The sequence below is a fragment of the Micropterus salmoides genome, unplaced genomic scaffold (genome assembly GCF_014851395.1).
Source record: "Micropterus salmoides isolate LMB-PRFRI ecotype aquatic unplaced genomic scaffold, ASM1485139v1 Ms_hic_scaffold_2, whole genome shotgun sequence".
In the NCBI taxonomy this organism is placed as follows: Eukaryota; Metazoa; Chordata; class Actinopteri; order Centrarchiformes; family Centrarchidae; genus Micropterus; species Micropterus salmoides.
Window position 1 is genome coordinate 12,922,968 of NW_024041150.1, and position 24,044 is coordinate 12,947,011.

At 44.2% G+C, this 24,044-nt stretch overlaps 1 protein-coding gene across 6 annotated transcripts in view; it reads right to left on the reverse strand.

The window, feature by feature from the left end:
- The window catches only part of pde5ab (phosphodiesterase 5A, cGMP-specific, b), a 112,224-nt gene that overhangs the window by 10,726 nt on the left and 77,454 nt on the right, over positions 1-24,044 (reverse strand). For 4 of the 6 annotated variants that reach the window (XM_038731236.1, XM_038731232.1, XM_038731237.1 and 1 more), the window contains 8 exons: positions 23,793-23,852; positions 21,116-21,262; positions 18,163-18,288; positions 16,697-16,791; positions 16,471-16,558; positions 4,471-4,571; positions 2,828-2,905; positions 15-78 (listed from right to left, as the gene is read on the reverse strand). In XM_038731236.1, coding sequence (XP_038587164.1) covers positions 15-78; positions 2,828-2,905; positions 4,471-4,571; positions 16,471-16,558; positions 16,697-16,791; positions 18,163-18,288; positions 21,116-21,262; positions 23,793-23,852 — 759 coding nt within the window. The remainder of the gene's footprint in view (positions 1-14; positions 79-2,827; positions 2,906-4,470; positions 4,572-16,470; positions 16,559-16,696; positions 16,792-18,162; positions 18,289-21,115; positions 21,263-23,792; positions 23,853-24,044) is intronic. The other 2 variants (XM_038731233.1, XM_038731235.1) reach the window with 1 other exon arrangement.

The window sequence follows — 24,044 nt, forward strand, 5'->3', positions numbered from 1 at the left end:
GGGATTCATTTTACCCTTTTTTGCACTGGCCAAGGCTTGGTGATGGCTGAGATGTCGCATGCAGTCATCAGCATTGACCTGAAGGGGGAGATACATTGATACACATTGTTCTTCACAGAGCCACACCCTCCAGATAACTTTCAAAAGCTCATAGCACAAAGCCACATCCAACCACTGGGAGTGAATTTATGGCACTGGAAGTCAAACATGAGCATATTTTGTGTGTTAAAAATCGCTAACTGCATTTCAGAAATCTTTGTTTTAATTTTGACATCAAACTAGATTTCTGTGTGAAAATTTGAGCTAATGCACAACCCTTGAAAATTCATGTTTCTATCAATAATACTTTGCTTTATGCATGATTTACTGCTTAGTAAAGAACAGATGATTTGTACAAAATAACTAATAACAGTAATTTCATAGCACACAGATATACAGTACACCAAAGTCCTGCTCTGTCCCTCTTAAAGGAATAGTTTATCATTTTGGGAAATATGCTTATTTGCTTTCTTTCTGAGAATGAGATCTCATGCTTGTGTGTTAAGTACAGAGCTCGAGTCAGGATGTGATTAGCCTAGCTTAGCATGAAGACTGGAAACAAGGGGAAGGGCAGTATAGAGAGCCTCCCCTTCTGGTGTACAAACATGGGACCTTATTTCGGAAAGAAAATGTCCGGTAGTCAAAAGCGAGAGACAACAAGAGACAACAAATTTTTTGATACAATTTGAATTGTGCCCTGATTTACCCATATGGTGTTTTTTCAGTTTTAAAAGATAATTTAAGATAATAAAAGTCAAGAAAGTCAAAGTGTGTCATATAACTGTTGAAGTTCAAGACTGTGAAAATATGTATTTACAAAGACAACAAACCCAAAAGTCGCATATGTGACGTCATAACTTGTTCTCTCAATGACTGAAGCTAACGTTACTGAAAGAGCTCATATGTGTAGATCAGAAGTCTGTAGGACCAGAAGTCGATGGATTAAACACATCAGGTGAGACACATTTGTGTGTGGAACACAGCTAAGTTTCCTAGCTAGTGGCAAGCAAGCATTGAACGGTAGCTAGCATTACAGCGTTAACATGTTGGTGACGTATATTTTGCGAGACCAGATTTGTAGTTCATTGAGCTGTTTCACACAAAATTAAATGTTGCTTTAAATATTGCTTTACTATTATCTGACAAACTTCAACTTAAAAACATCTTTTAAGTACTTCTCAGCAAACAATAGCCAGGTGCAGCTTCCCAAGGTGCTGTTGTCATGCCAGGTTTGGTACCACTGTTGCCTTTGCAGAGACCAAAACCGACAAGTTAGCTGGAGACTCCTGCGTACATCTCTAACCTTCTCCACCCTTATTTCACCAGTAGGTCACATAGGTCTTCAGACTAGGACTTACTGGGCGTTTCTCATGCCACTGAAACCCAATGGTGACCGTGCCTTTGAAGTGGTGGCTCCCACACTGTGGCTCACTCTTCCTTTAGATTTACGATCTGCGCCTTCAAAGAGCAGCTGAAGAAACTTATGGTTGTATTATTTTATGGTTACTTTTGTGAAGCATGCAACCTTGCTCTGTGGAGTGAGACTGGTGATGTTGGTGCAATTTTTGTGTATGTAAACGCTCTGTATTTGTAATGCCTTTCTAGTCTTTTCAACCACTCAAAGCACTTTTACACTACATCGCATTCACCTTTCACACACATTCACACACATTCATACACTGAGCCTAAGTGCTCAAACAGAAACTAACATTCACACATATTCATACACTGGTGGAACAGCCACCAGGGGCAATTCCGGGTTCAGTATCTTGCGCAAGGACACTTCGACATGCAGCCTGGAGGAGCCGTGCCGACCTTCCGATTAATGGGCAACCCGCTCTATCTCTTGAGCCACAGCCGCCCGGTGTGTGTGTATGTGACATTATCACCATAGTGGTCGGTCATCACTCCTCAACCCTACGGAATTTTATTAAAAAATTCAGCAGATAAAGTCACATTTTTAAAGCACGTATTGATAAAAGCCAAGTAAATAATCAGGGACAATGATGAATAAGAATGGCTGATCAGCACACTTGCCAAACTACAGACAAAAACCCACCCAAATAAAGTATTTCAATAACACTGCATTTCTACATTTTTACATGCTTTTATCATATTTTCAGCTAGCCTACTTAAACGCAACACACTGTGAATAAGATCAAAATTCAATTCAGTTTTATTTAATAGCAGCAATTCACAAAGTTATCTCATTGCACTTTTTATAGCAGGGCCATATTCTTGTCTTAAATGTAATAGGAACATAGTCCTTGTCCCCTTCATGTATCCATACTTTACATTTTACCTTGGTGAAAGACATCAGTTACATCAAACTTGCTGTATTTGGCAACTTGATTACTATCCCTGCGTACGCAGGTGTTGCATCAACTGGGTGGAGTCGATTCACGCTGTGCTTTTACCAGTTTTTCCACTGCATGAGAAAATGGACGTGCGGCGTGAGAGCCTGTGAAAAGTGTCAATGCACGAGAGTTTGCAGCACTAAGTACTGGACAGATAGATAAACTGCTGTTTGTCAAGAAATAGTTCCAACTCCTCCTGAAACCACAAATTGCCGTTTTTACATTTGTGTTTATGCTAAGCTAGGCTAACCACGTTCTGACTCCAGCTCTGAAATGAACACACAGGCTCTTCATCTCACTCTTGGAAAGAAAGCTAATGAGCATATTTCCACAAATGTTAAACTATTCCTGCACAAGTATTTGTCCCATCATTTATGTACTTGCACTGTATATCATCCACTAAGTGTGTTTGAGTTTTGGAGGGTTGTTACCTCAGTAAGTCTCTGTGATGTTCGTTCTCCCAGACAAACTGACTGTTCTTGGTGAGCTCAAAGAACTCCCCACGCCTCCTGACAACACACACACACACAGGTTCAATGACATAGCAGTTAATTATCCTCATATATAACTTACAGTACACACCTCCTCTGCCACCCACTGTCTAGACTGAAAGAGGGATGAGATAAGATGTGAAATCACTGAGGTAGATTAATGAAACAAAGTAAAAAAAAGGATTGAAAGAATGAAAAAAGGAAGTAAAATGCAAGAAGGAAGGAAGAGTAGAGATCTACTATATTCCACAAACATTTTTTCACCAAAATCCACCAAAATGTAATGACATTTCCATGCTATTCAACTGACTTTTTTTCAAAACAATCCAATGCATACAACTGTACAAAATATAAACAACAAAATAACAGTAAGTAAATATACCTTGCAATCATTTTTTAGGTAGATTGTAGATGTAGGATTAAAATCATTTTTGCACTTCTGAATTTTGTTGTAGGGAAGGCTAAAAGGCTCATTCAGATGACCTTTGACACCTTGAAGCTGCTCTAATCAATATTTCTTTATGAAAAGTCAATCAAATGTAAAAAAAAAAAAGTTATTTAAAAAGGTTACCCATTGTCACAAACCTACAGAGAATTAACAAGAATCGCTGCAGCTCTATTGAGCTGCTAAGATGCTTCTAAGCCGCTCTCATAAGCCTTCTTTTCAACAGGCAGCTGTTTTCACAAATAATACTCTGATAAACCTGCTGTACCCTACCTAGTGTAGAACATAGTGGAGCATTTAAAGAGCCAGATATTTTTCTCAGGAGCTGGTGTAGACCAAACCAGAGCTAAAAGGAGATTGAATTATATTTTATAACATTCATCAGTTGGACACTAACATGGCTTCAAATGGATGCTAATGTTGCTCTTTGTCTGCTGGATGTGTAAATAGGCAACTGTTAGCTAACATGTTCACAAATACAACTCAATAATATGACTAAATGATGATAATATGTCAATGTTGTGTTTACAGCCTGTTATGCTGCCCCCTAGTGGCCAAAAAAGCAAGTTAATACACTTTAAAAGTTTGGCATAAACAAAGAATTCAATATCAGCAGGAGAAACAGCTTTGAGCTTGTTAGATTATACTCAAATGTTTGGCTAATACATTTTTAAATGACTTGACCCACCCTCCATTATGTGACTTTGTATCTTCCATAAAAGATTATTTTCCAAGAGTGCCTGCATCATACTGCACTGGGCAGTGAGCATACTCTGTTAACGCTACAACATGCAACACAGAGTTGCAGTTCAATCAGTAGCTTTAAAGTCCCCATTAAAAGAATGTAAATACTAAATTTTACAAGTAAGAAGAACAGCTTTCTTGTAATCTAAGTGTAATTAAGACTTTATCAGTGTCCAGGAATGTAATTATGGGCGTAATCTTTGCTGTTGTTGAGATGAAAAAAGTGAGATTGGACCAGTTTTGTGAAGTCTTGAGTGAATGTAATCACCCCCAGGCAAAATACTTCTAAACCTTCCCTCTGCCCAAATTGCCTTTTCTCATTCTGTCTTCTGCCCCTCCCCCCTCCAACCCTCTCACATCAGATTTCCATCTGGGCTTGACATTTGGTACCTACTTCATATACAGGGCCAGGTCAGTGGCCAGAATAGCCCTCTCGATCATCTTCAGAGTGGCCTTGTACTCGTCTAGGGAGAGGCCGCTCAGGATCTGGTTTCCCTGGAGAGACAGAGGGAAAGAATTATGTAACGAACAGCGCTGTATTTTCTTTAATGATTTACACTTATAAGTGTAGAGCACATATGAAAGTCTGAAGCAACCCTCTATGGAGTCTAGACCATGTACTGACAGCGTTGACTACAGTGTGTCTTGTGATAGACTCCCAGGGGGTTGCCATGACAACACTAGGCTGCTAAAGCACACACCATTTCAAGAGTGTGTATTTGCATGAATGCTCATGAGCTTGCGTTCAATCCAGGTTGCTAATAAAACTGCATGGCTATAAGGAATTCTGTAACTGTAACCTGCTTTTCATTTACGGAGCACAACCATGTAATGTGCAATGCAACTATTGACAGCTTATTAAATACTGTAAGTCAACAAACCCTGTAACGTTACCGTAAAGTTACATGGTCAACAATAAAGCAGTAACCTGTTTTTAACTTACAGAGCACAACCTGTGCAATGCAGTTAATGACATCAACACATCCTCCTGACTCTCAAATCAATAAAGCTGTAACCTGTTTTTAACCGTGCGCAGCAGATGCTACGTGTTATGTAGGCAGGTTATAGGTCACAGAGGGAGGGAATAACGGCAAGCTCATCAGACGTTTCCTAAAAATAAACATTGTTCACGAGTCCCGCACCTCGAGTCCGAGTCGAGTCTGACGTCTTTTGAGGAGGAGTCTCAAGTCGAGTCTGAAGTCACTGTGTGTGTGACTTGAGTTGGACTGGAGTCCGAGTCTCAAACTCGAGTCCCCATCTGTGGTGTGCGCTCGTAACTGTGTGAACATGTCTGAATGTGTCCAGCAGCGCTGGGGTTAAGTGGTGCTGTGGAGTCGGGAGTTTATTTAGAGTTTGTTTTGAGGCCATAAAGATGAGGGCAGGCTGGTGTCACTGTATTTTATTGAGTCCTCAGAGTGCTCTGTGGTAGGCTAGCAGCTGGAAAATGAGCAGAATGGCCATAATAAATAAGACAGAGCGATCCTGCAGAAAGCAGGCAACAACATTAAGGCCTGTGAACAGCCATTAGCACACCAGTGTTTCCCTGGCAGCCTCAGGTTGAAATGATTTGAACTGTGACCGGTTTGAGGAGTGCTATTATGCTTTGGATAATTCTGTCTCAGATTTCTGCCTCCACCCAGTACAGTAACAGAAGTGAAAAATCATATGGATAAAGTATAGCAGAGGTATATGAAAAGATGCAACACAGCTAATAAGCTATTATATGACGGCTTCCTCTGTATTGGACTACCCTGCTCCGCGTCCCTTTAAAGTCAGGCCAGACAAGATGCTAGCATTGTTTGTGAGAGTTCACCAAATGTATTTACTTTGGCCATGTGAGTGGATCTGGAGATTACAGGTTGATTTCACTCTGAAATGTCACTGTTCCAATTTGTGGAAAGAGACGTTGTCGCTGAAATTCTTTGTAAATGTGTAAACATTTCAAGGCCAAAGGGACAAAGGAAATTCCATTGGTCTCCATTGTGTTGGCCGAGGCAGATATCAAAACCTGAGCAAATAAAACCATAACTATCTGTACGGCTAGACAATAGTAGCGCTGAGTACTTTGTTATATGCATGAACCGACCCTTTCAGGCCAGTACACTTGATCAACAGCCATTGTTTTCTTATGACGAGAGCTTGGCAACCTTAAGTTGAAGTGATTTGAACCACGACCCAGTTTTTATTGTGACTGCATGATTATGTGAGCTACGCATCACTGCAGAGAGTTTCCATGCACTGTAAAGCTGTGAAGTGTAAACCCTTTGTTATAAAGCACTCTAAAGGAAGAGATAACTGAATCGCCTACACCAGGTAAAACACAGCAGCACACACACTGAGGAGGCCCCGGAGTAACACTGGGTATTTGGGTCGCTGTAGGAATGTTATAACCTGTCTAAAATGTAATAAAAATGTTGGCAACATAATGTAATAACTGTTTTGCATTTCATATGCTAACTGATTACATTTTGTTGTTGTTATTAGGCTGTTTTATTATTTATTATTTATTTATAAAATGTGACGCATTAACATAAATTGGTGTGGTATTGGTGAGGTAGTGTTAGATGTGTCCGTTAGTTCAGCTGCCTGCTACCACAGTCCTGGCAGTAGATCTTTAGTAATGAGTTATCTCTACATAAGAACTTTAACTTTATTAAAGTAAACACATTAACATAATTTTAACTGCTGGTTGCACTGAGAGCTGCACCAGGAAGTTGAATAAGTCTAGATGAGTTGGCAACGAGATGTTCCCAACACCAAAAGGGCTTATGGGAGGATCCACACAGTGAGGATAATACTTATTACATTACACGCAAAAAGTTAAGCTTTATGTGCTCAACATTTTATTCCATTATGGGCATGCTATTACATTTCCAGTTTTATTACATTATAGGCAGTTAATAATTTAGTTCTACAGTGATTTTTGGCATTGGATTCCGTCTTCTGCAACAGAAAAGGCATGCAGGCCGCCTTTTAACTGGAATCTGGAAGAGAACGTGGGCATCTAATAGCTGCTGCTAAAGGACCACAGCAGATGCGAGACCTGCTGTGCAACGTGCAAGGCAACACAGAGCTTTGCAAAGTGATTTTGAAATCATTTCTGGAGGCTGGCCGGGAGCCATGTAGGGACACCAGGAGAGCAGTGAGATGGAGCCTCTTGATTGTGCCTGCCAAGAGCTCAGCTGCTGCATACTGATTCGGCTGCAGCTGTGAAAGGGCAGCTAATGTCATGTTTTGCATAACTGAGGATAAAATCCATGTGTGAAGAGACACACGACTGCCTGATGATTTTGTTCCCTCCGTTTTCCAGTCTCTACACACGTCCACGATGACAGTGAAAGCGCTTCCTTTGCTACACATGTAAGTGTAATCGCAAGTCAGGAGGCAGCAGCACCACGTGGGCATGTTATCTCTAACATCAGCTGAGTGTAGTAAGTGTTTGGTACTTGTGCAGAGCTTTTTTACTGGAAACGGATGCCTGTGGGGGATTGATGAGTGCATTTCAGACTCAGCGATACCATAAATGGGCTGTAAAACCAAGACAATGCACCAGAGGAAGCTAAAAAGCTCAGCAGAGCCAGGTAATAATTCTTTGTGATTTAGGCACAATGCATGCCCCATTTCACATTACAGAGTCAGGGGTCTGGTTCACAATTTATATTAAAATATTATCAATATTTCTAGATTAATAATGGACCAAATGACTGTGTGTAATGTGAAAGAGGTCACTCGTAGTGACCAACCCACAGCCAGTTATCTCCCAACTCTGTTCCCCTCAGCTGTAGTGACTTTCAGCTCATTGGTTTGGTTCAGCAGCAGCAAAGCTCTGATGGAGCCACAGTACACGACCTGCTCAGCCGCAGACAGACACATAGAGCTGTGGCTGAGGGGGTAGAGTGGTCGTCCACTAACCGGAAGGTCGGTGGTTCCCCTGGTCTACGGCCTCTGTACACTTTCACACGAACTCTGGAGAGGTTTGTTTGTGGTAAGAACCTGATCTGACCTCGAACAGACACAACTGCTGGAAGAACTACGCATGCTTGGACTAAACCAGCTGCCGTAGTCAGCTGCGCTGTGCATTACGGGATGAGTGCTTGTTGACGATTTATGCACTTGAGCAACATAGCCCCATGGTAACTCACGGACAAACTTGGGGTCGTGAAGAGGTGCGGAGCATCATAGAAATTGGTTCTGATGACCATATTAAGTCGACAACACACAAGAAGCTTCAGCACCTTTAGCCGCAGACTCATCCGGCCCCCAGCCTCAAAGCGCTTTGGAGGCTCATTTGTGCCATCAGCCACCAGGCTCCACAACACCACAGCACCAAACTGACGGACTCTATTATTTATATATATTTATGGGTGTTTCTGCGACTACGGGCAAGTCCCAGCAGTGACATTTTGGATTTATGTTATAATTTGTCATATGATGCTTGATAAATATATGCATATTGTTTTTACACATCTTGACATAAAACATAATCACAAAATAATGTGATTTAATAACATTTATGAAGCATTTTATGGGTCCAAACACCTTTTCTTCATGTCCCACAACTGTGGTCTCAATGTTGGGATACGCAGAACAAGGTAATTCAATTAAAATATGACATTATTTCAAATGAAATTGTTAGATATAAATGTTCATTTACAACAAGTTGACAATCTTTTTTTTGTTTACTGATGATTTATATCCTTTTTTAATGTAAAATCAACTGTCCCACACTTCTGAGTCCTTACCGCAACACTAAACGAATGCCATAGTAAAGGTTTTTTCAAAGCAAAACAAATCTAGTTTCTTGGGAAGTTAGTAAGTGAGCACATGGATGGCAGGTGGGGCCACCCACACTAGGTGACCCTCAAGATCAAGAAAAACAATGTAAAGATAATCTTCTCTTCTGAAGTATTTATTGTGTGTCCTTACCATACAGCTTATTAATTATGTATTTTGAACTACATTAAAAAAATTAATTAATATTACTGTTGAATTCATGTATATCAGATCATTAGAGTCAAAGCTAATGAAGCAGACATTGCTAACTGCCATTTATTTGCAATATTAGCAAAAATATCATTACCGCAATATGTCTTTACCGCAGCAGCTTTAGGTGTCGCGGTAAAGACCTTGTGTTGCGGTAGAGACAAATTCAAGGCAAATTATTAAAGTACAAATTATTAAGGCGATTGTATATGTAACACAAACATGTAATTTTTGCAACGATAGATGAGTTTTAGCTGTAAAAAGTATACATTTTACACACATTTTGCACACATTTGTTGTGGTTGTTCTGGATGATATTGAGGTCACTGCTTTAGGGCCCCAACCTACCATGACCATACCTGTAGTAGAGCAAGAACCACTGATATTTTTCACGCGACATGAGGGAGGGGAAAATATAATTCCAGAGAACGTCTCGGGGAACCAGGGTTACATACGTAACGTATGTAACCCTGGTTCCCCGAGAAGGGGAACGAGAGACTGCGTCGGTTACGACACTATGGGAACGCCTCTAGGCGAAGCAGGTCTGAACGTGAATGAAATCACTCCAATCCTATTGGCCTGTTGCTAGAACGGTAAGGTGTGACGGAATAACCGGAGGAGTATAAAGCACACCTGTACACACTCATCATTAGCTTAAACTATGAAGCAGGCGCTTCAGGCGGGGAGAGAGGTGCGGCGGGCCGACGCAGTCTCTCGTTCCCCTTCTCGGGGAACCAGGGTTACATACGTAACCCGAGACGTTCCCCTTCGAGGGAACTCGAACTGCGTCGGTTACGACACTATGGGAACGAGATACCCACTAAACCGTGCCGAAAACCCCGCCTGCCCCTGTGTGCAATAAAGTGGCACGACTAAGAGGAGAGCGCACGAGTGCCAGGTGCCGAAGGAAGGTCAAGACTGTAAAACCGAATGAATGTGTGCGGAGTGGCCCAGCCAGCCGCTAAACAACATCCTGCAAGAGGCCCCGGAAAGGAGGGCTCGAGAGGCCGCCTTGCCTCTGGTAGAATGAGCCCTCACAGCCACAGGTGAAGGCAAACCGCGCACCTGATAGGCCAGGGAAATAGTCTGAACAATCCAGTTGCTAATAGTATGTTTGGATGCAGGGAGCCCGGCCCTGGGAGACCCAAAACACACTAGCAGCTGGTCAGCCTTCCTCCAACGGGAGGACCTCAGAGTGTAAATACTCAGTGCTCTGACAGGGCAGAGCAGATGAAGTCTCCCGTCCTCCGCCGTCACATGAGGTGGAGGATGAAATGCCTGCAGCACTGTGGACCCTGCCGCACAAGAAGGCACTTTAGGGATGTATCCTGAACGAGGGTGCAGGATAGCCCTAATATTCCCCGGGGCAAACTCCAGGCTTTGCGGGGAAACCGAAAGCGCTTGGAGCTCCCCCACCCTCCTCAGAGAGGTGATAGCAAGGAGAAAGGCCATCTTGAGGGTCAAGTGCTTAGCCTCAGCTGACTCCAGGGGTTTGAAGGGGGCCTCAGCCAACGCCCCAAGAACCACTGCCAGATCCCAAGTGGGAACCTTGGACCGAGTCACAGGTCTCATCCTCCGGGCACCACGGAGGAAACGTACAACCAAGGGAAGTTTCCCCAAGAACCCCTCCCTCAGAGGGGTGTGGAAAGATGAAATAGCTGCCACGTACACCTTGAGGGTGGAAGGGGAAAGACCAGCAGAGAACCGGTCCTGGAGGAACTCAAGTACCTGAACCACCGGGCAGGTAACAGGGTCCACCGACCGCTCCCTACACCAAGTGGAGAAAACACTCCACTTCAGGCCGTACATCCTCCGTGTGGACGGGGCCCTGGAGCTCAGGAGGGTCTCGACTGCTCCGGCTGTTAGACCTGCCTCTAGGTACTGTGCCCCCTCAGGGGCCAGACCCACAGTCGCCATATGGCGGGGCAAGGGTGAAGAACCCGGCCCTGCGCCTGGGACAGCAGGTCTCTCCTCAGAGGGACCCGCACGGCGGGCCGTCCAGGAGCGACATGATGTCCGAGAACCACACCCGGGTTGGCCAGAACGGGGCTACGAGCAGTAGGCCGACATAGTCCTGGCGGACCCGCTCCAGAACCCCGGGAGCAGAGCGACTGGGGGAAAAGCGTACAGACGTAGCCTCGGCCACGAATGTACCATGGCGTCCAGACCCAACGGGGCTGGAGGAACGAGAGAAACCATAGCGGGCAGTGCGTAGTCTCTTGAGACGCAAACAGATCCACGTCTATGGGGCCGAACTCTTCGCACAAGAGCTCCACCACTTCGGGGTGAAGTCTCCATTCCCCGGGCCTCAGCCCCTGCCTCAACAGCAGGTCTGCTCCCTGATTCTGCGTCCCCAGGAGATACATCGCCCTGAGCGATAGTAACCTCTGCTGGGACCACAGGAGGATCTGACGCGCAGTCTGTCCAGAGGGCGCGAGCGCAGACCGCCCTGGTGATTCAGATAGGCCACCACCGCTGTGTTGTTCTCCTCGGAACGAACCAGGACGTGGTGGCCTTGGAGATCGGACAGAAAACTCCTTAGAGCCTGGAACACCGCCAACATCTCGAGACAGTTGATATGCCACTCGGATCGATGCACCTGCCAGGATCCCCTTGCAAAGCGGCCGTCCATGACCGCGCCCCAGCCCGTGAGGGAGGCGTCTGTCGAAAGAACCAGCCGGCGACAAGACCCTCCCAGCATGGGCCCCTGGGACAGGAACCAAGTTTCCTTCCAAACTGATAGGGAACGAAGACACTTGTGCGTAACCCAAACCAGACGGAGAGGATTCCCCTCGGGGAAAAACCCTTGTTCCTTAGCCACCACTGCAGGGGTCTCATGTGCAGCAGTCCAGATGGTATTACGCTGGACGCAGCCGCCAGGAGACCAACACTCGTTGAAAGTGTTTCATAGTGATGGCGTGGCCTAACTTCACCCCTTTCACGGCAGCCAATATGGTGTCGACACGTGCCGGAGACAATTGTGCCCGCATCGTTGTCGAATCCCATGCAACCCCTAGGAACGTAGCCCGTAGGGTGGGCGCCAGCACGCTCTTCTTTGCGTTGAGCCTCAGCCCTAAACGCCGCAGACGAGCCAGAACGACATCTCGATGCCGAACCGCCAACTCTCGAGACTGGGCTAGGATGAGCCAGTCGTCGATGAAGTTGAAATCCGGATGCCCCGGAGCCTCAGCGGGGCCAGTGCTGCATCCATACACTTGGTGAATGTGCGAGGGGAAGTGCCAGGCCGAATGGAAGAACCCGATACTGGTAAGCCACACCCCCGAAGGCAAACCTCAGGAACTTCCTGTGAGAAGGACGGATGGAGACCTGGAAATAGGCGTCCTTTAGTCTATCGTGACGAACCAATCCTCAGATTGGATGTGCATCACGGTGGCGGGGATGATGAGCATCTTTAACCTGAATCTCCTCAGAGACCGGTTAGAACCCGCAGATCCAAAATAGGGCACGCAGCCCTCCGTCCTTCTTGGGGACTATGAAGTACCGGCTGTAGAACCGGCGTCTCTGTCTGGGGGGGAGACATGTTCCACGGCCCCTTTCCTCAGCAGAGTACAAACTTCCTGTCCCAACACCGGACCTTGCTCCGGGCGGACCACAGTCCAAACCACCCCCTCTCTTCTGTTGAATTTGGAGGGCGGGTTTTGAACTGTAGTCGATACCCATCTATGGCAGTGCGCAGGACCCGCGGAGAAATGTTCGTCAGGCTCCGCCAAGCGTCTGCAAAGTCTGCCAACGGAACCAGCCCCTCGGGGCTGGTGGTCGGTGTCTCGTGTGATCTTCTGGTGGACCCCGAAGCCCCAGAACGGCAGGGGGGAGCCGCCGAAGATCCACGGTGAGTGAGTCGGGATGCCGTCCGCCTGCAGACCCTCGGGGCAGGCAGTACGGCGCGGACTCGATGGTGGCAGGTGCGTCCTGAACGTGTAAACGGCGGGATAACATCACCTGTTGCCACGGTGGAGGGGACCTCGGTCGGCCTCCGGGGGGGGTGGGGGGGTGCGGGAGGGGAGAAAGACTCCCCTACCCCGGTCTTCCCTGAGCTCCGTCGGGACTGGATGACGGTCCTCAGATCGCGTCTCTCAGACGGCTGAGGGTGAGAGCGCCGTCTCGCTGCCCCAGCTCCTCAGGGGGGCCCCCGAGAAGCGACACTCTGCTTCCTCTCCTCTCCGTAGGAGCTCGTAGAGGGAAGGGACCTACGCCTGGCAGCCTCAGCTGCCTTGGGTCCAGACCGGCGAGGGAGGTACTGGCGGAACGCTTCGCACTGCGTCTAACGCTTCGTGGTTCTGCGAAGCTCCGCCAGATCTTCCTCGGAGGGACCCCCCCTCTGAACCATCTCCTGTAGCAGGTTGGCTTGGTAGGCTTGAAGCACCGTGGTGTGCAAGCTCGCACCTGCCTGGCCCGCTGCCATGTACGCCTTCCCCACGAGCGTGGATGTGGTGCGACATGGTTTGGATGGTAACGCCGGCTTCTCCAGGGAGGACGCAAGTCGAGGGGAGAGATAGCTCGCAAGCTCATCCTCCACCCGAGGCATCCTCCCATAACCACGGTCCCTAACCCCCATCACATTACTGTAGTTCAGTGATCGGGGTGTGGAAAGCCATGTAGAGAAGGGTCTGCCCCATGATTACTCAGTTCATCATGTACTTTCTTTTCAGGAAAGAATGGCTGAGACCGGCGTGGAGGTGGCGTGTGGTGCTTAAGAAACCTTTCATCAAGCTACCACTAGCCTGTGGTGTCTGCTCCTCTTTTCTCTTTAATTTTTTTTTTTTTTCGGCCAGTTGATGTTGAGCTTAGCCACGGCTCTAGTCACCACCTCCAGCAGCACGTCATAGTCGGGCGCGGCCAGATGACGCCGCCCCGACACCCGGAAGTCATCGTCCACTGCGCTGAGCACGTCCGCCTCCTCGGAGTCGGATTGCTGCAGCGTCTCCGGATCCAAACCGCGAGCGGGAGAAGCCGAGAACGGGCTCCCGAACGAGGAAAGGAAGCGTCGGAGCCAGCGGATGAAGGTCGGGAAAAAGTCTCAGCCGTCCCGAAATCCTCCGACAGATCACGCTGTGATCACCCATGAGTGAAGCCGCCGGGCCGCCCCCAGCGGCCGCAGGGCCCGCGCCACGGGGAAAACACATCCGGCCATCCTCGGAAAGAGAGCCATGCTGTACCTCAATACCCGCACGGAAAGGGCTTCGCAACGGGCGCAGGCAGCCCCCTCGAGAGCTGCCCGGGCGTGCTCCATCCCCAAACATGAGACACACATCTCATGAGAATCTCCATCCGTGATGTACCAAGGGCAAGAAAAAACACACCTTCTGTACATCTGGTTGCCGGACATGCTGGTAGACTTCTTCTTCAGGTAAGACACACTGCTTGTAGGACTGGAGCTTTCTTCAAACAACATACAGAGCGCCTGCTGAATAGAAAAAAGCTAATGATGAGTGTGTACAGGTGTGCTTTATACTCCTCCGGTTATTCCGTCACACCTTACCGTTCTAGCAACAGGCCAATAGGATTGGAGTGATTTCATTCACGTTCAGACCTGCTTCGCCTAGAGGCGTTCCCATAGTGTCGTAACCGACGCAGTTCGAGTTCCCTCGAAGGGGAACTTTAATGTTTTCCTCACAGTGGGGGAGGGGACTAAGGTTTCTGTGAGATCACTAATAGTTCACAACATATGGGAATGAGAACACACATAACAACACTTGCAAAGCAACCTTCTAAAGCATTTCTCTTGGACCTCCAAGCAAAGATTTTTAACGAGGTTTTGTCACAGGTCTTTGAGGACCCTGACTGTGAAGCATCCTCTTTTGATGAGGATGAGACCCTTAGTGTTGACCCTACTGTAGTTTTTCAACCACCAGCACGTTTCTTCCAAAAATGAACAAACTTAGAAAGGAGGCATGTGTATGGGTAAGGAGACCTACTTGTATGCCTACATTCGGTTGCTCATTTTAGCAAGAGTGAACAAGTCAAAATGCAAAGCAAGGTGCACTCACACTCTCTGGTGGGCTGCAGGAAAAATAATATGCAGTTCATATTCTGTGAAACTCATTTTCCTGAGGTCAAAATGACCCCAAAGATAAAAGATGTTAGTAAATCTGAAGATAACAGGAGGTGACATTTACCATTAAAATTGTGTCCTTACTGAAGATGTCATTACCGCATCATTGCTTTATTTGAATTATTATTATGATTTTATTAGCATAAACACTTCAAAATCACTTAAGTAGAGATGATTAACACATTAGAATTGCAGTAATGTAATAATTACAATTTTTTCTTTGAATTTAAAGAAATAAATGTTGCGGGAAGGACATTTTGTAAGAAAAATTGATGAAAAACATGTTCCAGATTAAAATCTTAATGACACAATGCATTTTTGTGTACTTGTTTATATGTATTATGGACTCTTAAAGTTTAAATCAAAATTCATAGAGGTTGATTGTTTTTTAATTTGGGAGGTCAAAAGTGACCATAGTTGCAGAAACACCCTTATATGGTTGTAAATAACTATTATTATTATAGGGATTAATAAAGTTATATTTTCTCTTAACAGCAAAATCTTTCGTTGTTTATATAATTTATAATGCTGGCCTTTTGCTCTCTTTTTTCACTTCCGGGAGCTCCGTTGGAATTTTCCCGCATGTTAATTCTGAGCAATTGAAGAGCAGTTTAGGAAACACATTTAAAGACACATCCGGCCAATGAGTGATGTGAGTGTTGTCATGTGACTTGTGTTACTGCATTTTGTTTTGTTTCACCAACTCATCAACTGATTTGGACCAGAGCAAATAGCGTGGTGTGAAAAGGAACCGAGACAGCTGAAAAATGCTACACTGTATAATGTTTTTGCCCTTGGTCCGGACCAAATGAACTGAACTACATATGTAAAAGCATCCTATAACAGAGCTAAAAGGAGAGTGAATATTGCACTTACATTCACCATGTGGACCAAATGAATGCTGAATGCTCTGTCGGCTGGATGTGCACTGATACTGGATACATAGTGAGCAGGATATTTCACAGTGGGAAAATAACCCTGTGAGTGCTCTTTGGTGAGCACAGTGTATAATTGTGACACAGTCTCTAAATGACCTCAGACCTAGTTTGGCATTTCTGGACAGCTATTTCTTGTTACTTATCTGCCAACATATACACCTGATCCACTGAAATATCTGCAAGAACCTGATATTGGCTGATCCGTTTATCTGCCTGCCTAATTTATCTGTCCAGCTAGGGTCTTTCTCACCTCCTGAAATCTACTGCTTTGTTAGACAAAGTAAGAAACTATTTAGGACTAATGTTCCCTCTGATTTGGTAGTTGGTAGGTAGAAGGATGGTGCAGAGAGAGGAATGAAGAGTTGGCTTCCTACGTATGTGCGTGAGCGAGTGCACCTACAGGGCTGTTGAGGATCATGAGGCAGTGGTCGAAGTGGTGATGCTCCATGGTGGAGTGGCAGTAGAGCTGGGCCAGTGGATGGTCGCTCCTGGAAACGCACCCACACACACACACACACACACACACACACACACACACACACACAAAGTAAGAAACAGAGTGGATACAGTGTGCTCCCACACAATCACACCCATACTTGGATATGACTCATGCTCTCCTGCTGTACCTCTGTATGTAGGAGTTGTTGACTCCTCTGTGGTCCAGGTCATGGCTGAGAGTTGCAATCATCAGAGCCAAGACCTCCACATCACTCAGGTTATTCTGTCAGGAGATGGACGAGCGGAGCAAGTGAGAGGAGAGGATGGGGGTGAAAAGCACACCAGTTACAACCCACACAGCTGGTTAACTGATGACAATCTGTTGCCACAGTCAGACCAAACAAAAGCCTCACAGTTAGCTCATTGTAAGTCACATTGTTGGCAGTGTGGGCGCTCAGCACGCAGCCTGGAGTTCATAGCAAGGCCCGTTTCTGCATATAACACAACAGCTTTTACACCAGAGCTGAAGTCAGGGCTCCATATTGATATTTCCAGACTGCAGCTGCTGATAATAGAAATGACTATGTTTGGGTCACAGAAAGCATTTAGTGTATTCCAAATTTTATTCTTGGGGTTTTAGCAGAACCTCTGAAACATTTTAACCATCCTTATAGTAGCCCATTAGCAGCACACCACATACATTTAACTGCAACAACACAGCTTCAAGTCATTTCACTTCACCATGAAAGACACTGTCAGATGGCTTTACTGATGCATTCTTTTTTTTGTTCAGTTATGCTATTGTTGCATGTACAGGCGCATCTCCAAAAATTTTAATCTTGTGGAAAAGTTCATTTGAAGCTCACTGAAACAAAGTGGGAGATTAAAGACTCAGGAAACTGAGATTTAATTAAGGAGTTAATTAGCTGATCAGAGCTCTTCTCAGGTCGACATTTCTGTGGGAGAAATTCTTTATTCTTTATTCCTATAATATTTTGAGCTACTGGATTTTTGATTTCATAAGTCGTAACAAAAAAAAAAGGCTTGATGTATTTCACTTATCACTTAGCTGAAAGTTCAAAAGCTAAAGCTAAAGTTTCACTTTCTGAATTAAATAATTGAAAAATATGAACCTTTCCACCATTCATTTTTTGAGATGTACCTGTAAGCAGGAATTGTGGTGCATTCAGGGAAGAAATTTAGGACCTGTGAGATGGCTGCTGAACACCAACCTTTTGAAAGCAAAAGATGACTAAGTACTCTTTTGTTTTCTTGTTTGTTTTTTGATTCTCCAGCATGATTAATTCAATGCTTTTCAATAGCAAACTATTTCAATTTTGGATGGTCGGCGTGTGCTTGGACGCACAATCAATGAGGGACTTGAAAGTTCACCATTCTCTACAGTGTCGTGAAATAACTGCCTGGCTGCCTGGAAGGTAGGAAACCAATGATATGCTTTGAAAATGACTTGCAGGAAAGTTAGACATTTATTAAAATAATGAACTTAATAAGTTTGTTTTAAAGCAAGGATAATAGTAAAACACATTGCCTGCCTGTAAGGAATTTAATCAGTGACTCGGTGGATGTTCCACTGACTCAGTAAAAGGCTATCTAACAAATCAGCTCTTCCTCACCAGTGACCGGCTGCACTGACCTGTAAGCGTCCTGACTTGAGGAGGGCGAACATGCTCTGGGCGGTGTTGAAAGCATGCCTCCAGTTGTGATAAGCCACATTCTTCCTGTAGTTCTTCTTCACGCTCAGGATCCACTGGCATAAACTCTGCAGAAGAGAGAAAGAGCACGACATTTGATAACGACTTTTCCATATGCACCAAGTAAGCACAATATTGAATGCAGCAGCTGTTTTCCAAAATTGTTTTCCATCACTAATTATTTTCTGCTTTGTGCTTGACTGTCATGAATTTGCCCTTCCTGAAAGTGGAAACTCTGCGTCCTGCCAGCAAATCAATGCTCTGTGTTTTGTTAGTTTCTCCTGATGGGCAGGCCAGTGCCTTGCATGGCAACTCAACCTCCATCCTGTGTGTGTGTGTTGACGATTATTTTCATTATCGATTAATCTATACATTTTTTTCTCGATTAATCGATTAGTTGTTTGGTCAAAAAAATGGTGAAAAAAAGCCCAAGATGACATCCTCAGGTGTTTTCCAAAGATATTCTCTTTACTGTCATAGAGGAGTGACGAAATTAGAAAATATTCACATTTAAGAAACTGGAATCAATAAATTTTTCTCACATTGATGAATCGATTATCAAAATAGTTGGCAATTAATTTAATTGTTGACAACTAATTGATTATTTGATTCATCGTTGCAGCTCTGGCACACAGTGAACTGAACTAAACTCTCTCCAGGGGTCATTGCACCTAGATTATAAGAAAGGACAACATTAAATATGTTAGAATAGTAATTGAATGATAACAAGTTGCACAGAGCTGACACGCTGAACACCCCCAGGCTCCGATGCTCTGGGGTGGTCAGTGTGTCAGCTCCCGGTGTGAGCGTCAATCTGACAGTCCGTGCTGCTGGAGGGCTCCGATCTCCTCCAATCAAAGGCTGTCTTTATGAGGCCTCTCTCTGCGGGCACTCCGGAGGTCAGCCACCAACATACAAGGACCTCTTCACGTGGAGAGCGTGCCGAGGACGAGAGCCAAACCTGCCAGCGACCAGCGCTGCTGGCAGCCGGGGGGGCGGACGTGGAGCGGTGGGTCTGATAGAGTGTGGATGGTTTCTTTGGAAGGGAAGTGTTTTAGGTGCAGTGTGTGTGTGTGTGTGTGTGTGGTCTCTGAGTTAAGGATGCAGGCAAATACACAAATATTAACTCACTTGTAAATGCACTCACTCATCATCCAGCACACACACACACACACACACACACGCTCATGTTCTAATGGTCTAATGCTTCTGACAATGAGAAGCAGATTGTTTTCTGCAATTAATAACACAGGAAGCTGCTCTTGTCTTTTTCCATGACACGCACTGCAAACAACAAAATGTCATGTCAGGATAATGTAGAGGTGTTCTAACTTTAATGATTTCTGTGTTGCCATGATACGCTGGATAATAATAAAGTCTTGGGTATTTTGTTGTAATGTAATGCAGGCTGTAATACACACTGTGTTATTTCCATACACTGGGTATGTGTGTATGGAAATAATACAGTGCTCGTGTAGTAATGTGTAACATTTGCCTAATTTCCTTTGTGATTTGGCCTTCAGTGTATGTAGTTACTTTAGTTTTTGAAGACATAAGGAGTTCAGGGGCCTGTACCACACAAAGCCAGCTATCTTTGGACTTAACTCTGGGTTTACGATATCACAAAGCTGGCTCGCTTTTATCACCATGGTAACCTACGCTGCACTGCTAACCTGGTTGCAAGGTTATTTTCAGAGGATTAGATCAAAACCTGCCAACAGCCCGACCTACAGGATCGTGGCAGGGACAAAAGGGCTGACTTTACATTAAGGCAACAAGTAACAGAGAGCAATGAATATTTCACAGATTGGGAGAATCCTTCAGCTCCATTCTAACAAACGGAGGGAGAGTTTGTCGCATTAAATCCACACTGAGGATTAAAACTGCATTTTAATTGTGCAAAGATTCCTTAATTCCCAAAGGGACTTCTGACAGGGTTGATGTTTTTACATCTTATTCCATCACTGAAGCTCAGAATAACATGTAAATATTCTGTACTTGTACAGCATCTTTCTAGTCTTCCAACCACTCAAAGGACTTTACACTGCATGTCACATTCACCCATTCACTGACTGATTGCAGAGGCTGCCATGCAAGGTGCCAACTGCTCATCAAAAACAGAAACTAACACATTAACACACACACACAGCTCATGAGCAACAGTCGCCCCAACATGAGGAGACTTTATGATAACTGGAAATAAAGACTGAACCATCTGTTGTCTTTTTATATGAAAAATAATCCTTGCAGTCAGTTAGCTCCCGTGATTATAAATGCAACCTTTTTGTCAGATAGATCTTATCAGGCAGTAGCTTTGTTTCTTCTCCTCTGATCTCTGCTTTGGCAGCAACAGTCCGACATTTCTTTTATCTTTTTGTATATGCATCAAATACTCATCATAGTTTATCAGCATCGGACAGAAAAGGCAAAAAAACCTCACTCTGTACTAAAGCCACAGTATATAGTAATTCCCATAATTCGTGGTGGGGCTGGACATGTCGCCAGTTCATCACAGGGCAAGACTTACTTTGATATCTGGAAATTATTTCAAGTGTTTTTGCAGCTTCTTATTCCACTCGTGATTATATTATTATTATTATATTATATTCTGTGAAGTATTACTGTGCTCAGTAAAGTTCATGGCAGTTCAGTTTTAGTATTTCTTGGGTTAACGTGTAATTTGGCCAGGATGCAAGGCCATGCAGTGACCCAAAAACATCAGATACTTTCTCTTGGGAAAATCCACAGCAAATGCCATGCAATCTGTCCGTTATATGTCAAGATATCTTTGCCGTGGACCAAAATGTCAAGTGAACAGAGACGAGCTAAAGATGCATTTTAATGGAAAATTCTGAAGCAAAATCTACTTTAATGGCATCCCAGGTCAGCTCTTACCGTGTACTTCATCTGGAAGTTCTGGACCAGGTTGAGGTCCACAAACATGCGGATAGTAGCCAGCGTGGTTTCAGTGTCTGACAAGTCAAAGTCACTGAAGCTGAAGTCCAGAAGACGCAACGACTGGGCTGACGGCACTGTAGCTACCTTCAAACACACACACACACACACACACACACACACACACACAGAAACAATAAAATCAATCAAATTCAGAGAGCCTGTGGATTAAATGACACACTCGTAAATATAAAAGTGTTTTATTGCATTATTTAGTTGGACTAATCACTGGTAATCATTTTCCAGATCCAAGAATGACTTTAATAACCACTCATCATTAAACACAGATTCATCTGAAATCTTATTTAATTTTATATGACCAAAGTGACTGAAAGTGCTACTACAGTAGCAGCTTTAAATACACAACTACGAGGGGTTTCCATCCTATGATGTGTCATACATACTGTATGTAGCGTTCTCTTGGGTAGAACATACCCTGAAAAATCAAGCCTGTGTCCTAGATACCAAGCGACACATCCTCTCTCTAGCACCCAGGGGAGGCCACTTAATCAGGTTATGCTGTTAGTTCTGCCACTTCACCACAAGGAGAGGAGAACTGAACAGGACCTTTCGAGACAGTCATGTGGTGCCATAGCTAATGTTGTGGCTGGCGTGAAAGTTGGGCTGCACTGATTGGTTCACATTTGGAAAGCTGCCTTGGAGTACTGTCAGAAAACCAGTGAGATATTTACAAATGAGCTAATTAACAAAATCAAAAGACAGTCTGGCTGAAGGGAGAACCTTTAATATTATGTTTCATTCACATGCAAAGCCTGAGGGCCAATTATATGAGAGAAGTGCAACACAAAATCAGTGGTTTCCTCATATTACTGCTTGTAGTCTGATAATGTACTCTAATGGCAATTTTCACTTAGTGCATGTTGGTTACCAATCTGATCTATTACCATGCATCTAAGATTCTAAGATGTCTCAGCAAGTGAACGGGTGACTACAACGTCACCGTGACTGACAGAAGTGATCCGGAATTAAAATCCAAGTTGGAACAAACAGTGGTTTCCCTTGAAGTTCCAAGTAGCCAAAAACCTTTAAATTGGTTTGTTTCACAATAAAAGCCTTCTAAAGAAAGGACAGGATTCTGTCCACTGAAACGCTAGAAGGCTATTGAATTGAATAGGATACAAGAGGTGTTGAGTTCGTATTAACAGCATAATCAATAAGTAAGTAAATGAGGGTAAGCAGCAGCAGATCAGAAAACAAAGAGGCCCTACGCAAATATCTCCAGTTGAGGTAATTAAAGGCCCCGGCCACTATTTGAGAATTTCTGGTATCCAGTTTTTTGAGTCAGTAAATTACCACATTGCCTGTGAAAGTACGTGAACTAAAACACTTGTTTTTGCCACTGACAGGCTGAAGGCTATATGTGTCTGACAACATTATAGAAAGGATCCCTATAGAGATAGACCGTTTTTAAAAGTGTTAATTCCTTTTAGTTTAACCAGAAACAGTCACTATATCGCTCTTACTGAAGCCACCAGACTCCATAGATTCAGTAATTTTAGGTGGTAGGTTGAAGAATATTAAAGTTACCCTTTAATTAAAATGGCAGTTCTTTGCCTTTTTCCAAAGAACACTGAGTAATTCTGTCTTGCAGACCAAACTAAATTTTGAACAATCTGTGATGTTGCCTTAAACTCCAAAAGTACATCACATTGACTTTGATTTGGGCAGTCAGGAACTCAGTTATCCTGAATTCATAGATCCATAGTTACATATGTTTGTACTGTTTAGAGTTGTGATATAGAGAACAAGAGAGTGCGTGTGACAGTAGTTGGGTCGCAGTTTTGTGAAAAACATGAGCAGAATTTTTTAATATGAGATGGAGGCATGTTCAAGCTAAACAACATGTTGTTAAATTGCCCTTAAATGCAAAAAAGTCTCTGTAGCTCTGCAGCAACATCACTTGGCTGCTGCAACAAAGACCTTGTTAGTCTGGTTTTCTGCATATTACAGTCTCAAATAGAACATAGTATGTTGTTAAATTGAAATTTAGAATTGTCTTTTTTTTGTTTTGTCATGTGAGAAGTCACCTTTTCACTCATTCATTTTAATGTCATTTCCTGTTTTCTTAGACGAAATGTCTACAATGTTTGTTTTTTTTTGTTTTAAAATGTTCTTTCTAAGATGTAAAATATGTTTTTAGAGCCAACATAAAGAATTGTCTCTCTTAATCATGTGAACTACTCATTAGATGCATAATGGTAATGCCTCGTTCACATCATGTGACCATTATCGAAATGGACAGTTTCTACTTACCGTTCATATCAACATCCGAGTCGTAACTATGACAAGGAAACGCAGATTTTTCTGAAAGTTCTGTTATTTGTTGGCCAGTGATTTCCACTACAAGTGTGTGTGCATACGTGTTTGTCAGAAAAGCAGCTATACTTTATACTGGTGCTTTCCTGCTGATTCAGCGGTGTGGTGTTTTGTTACATGACTGCTTCCTCTGACCCTGAAGGACAACATCTGCCTGTGTATGTGTGTGTGTCAGTGTGTGTGTTTATGGCCGTGTATTGAACAGTCCATGCACTGGTGGGAACTTATGTTCATGTGGGCATGTAAGTGTGTATTGTTTAATGAATAAATGTTAATTTACCGCGGTTACCTGGAGTTCCCGCGATTCCTCCTCTGCAGCAGAGGCGTGATACGACAAGACCTGTAACACACACACACACACACACACACACACACACACACAAAAGATGAGGTATGCAAACTTAGGGGTCATATCAAGCTTTCTGTAGAAAACACACACAACTGCTCTCAGACATGGATCTCCAATTCTGCACGGCACTGCAGTAGTTGCTGTTATTGGTATCAACTGTGCTTCTGCTGGAAAAGATCCACG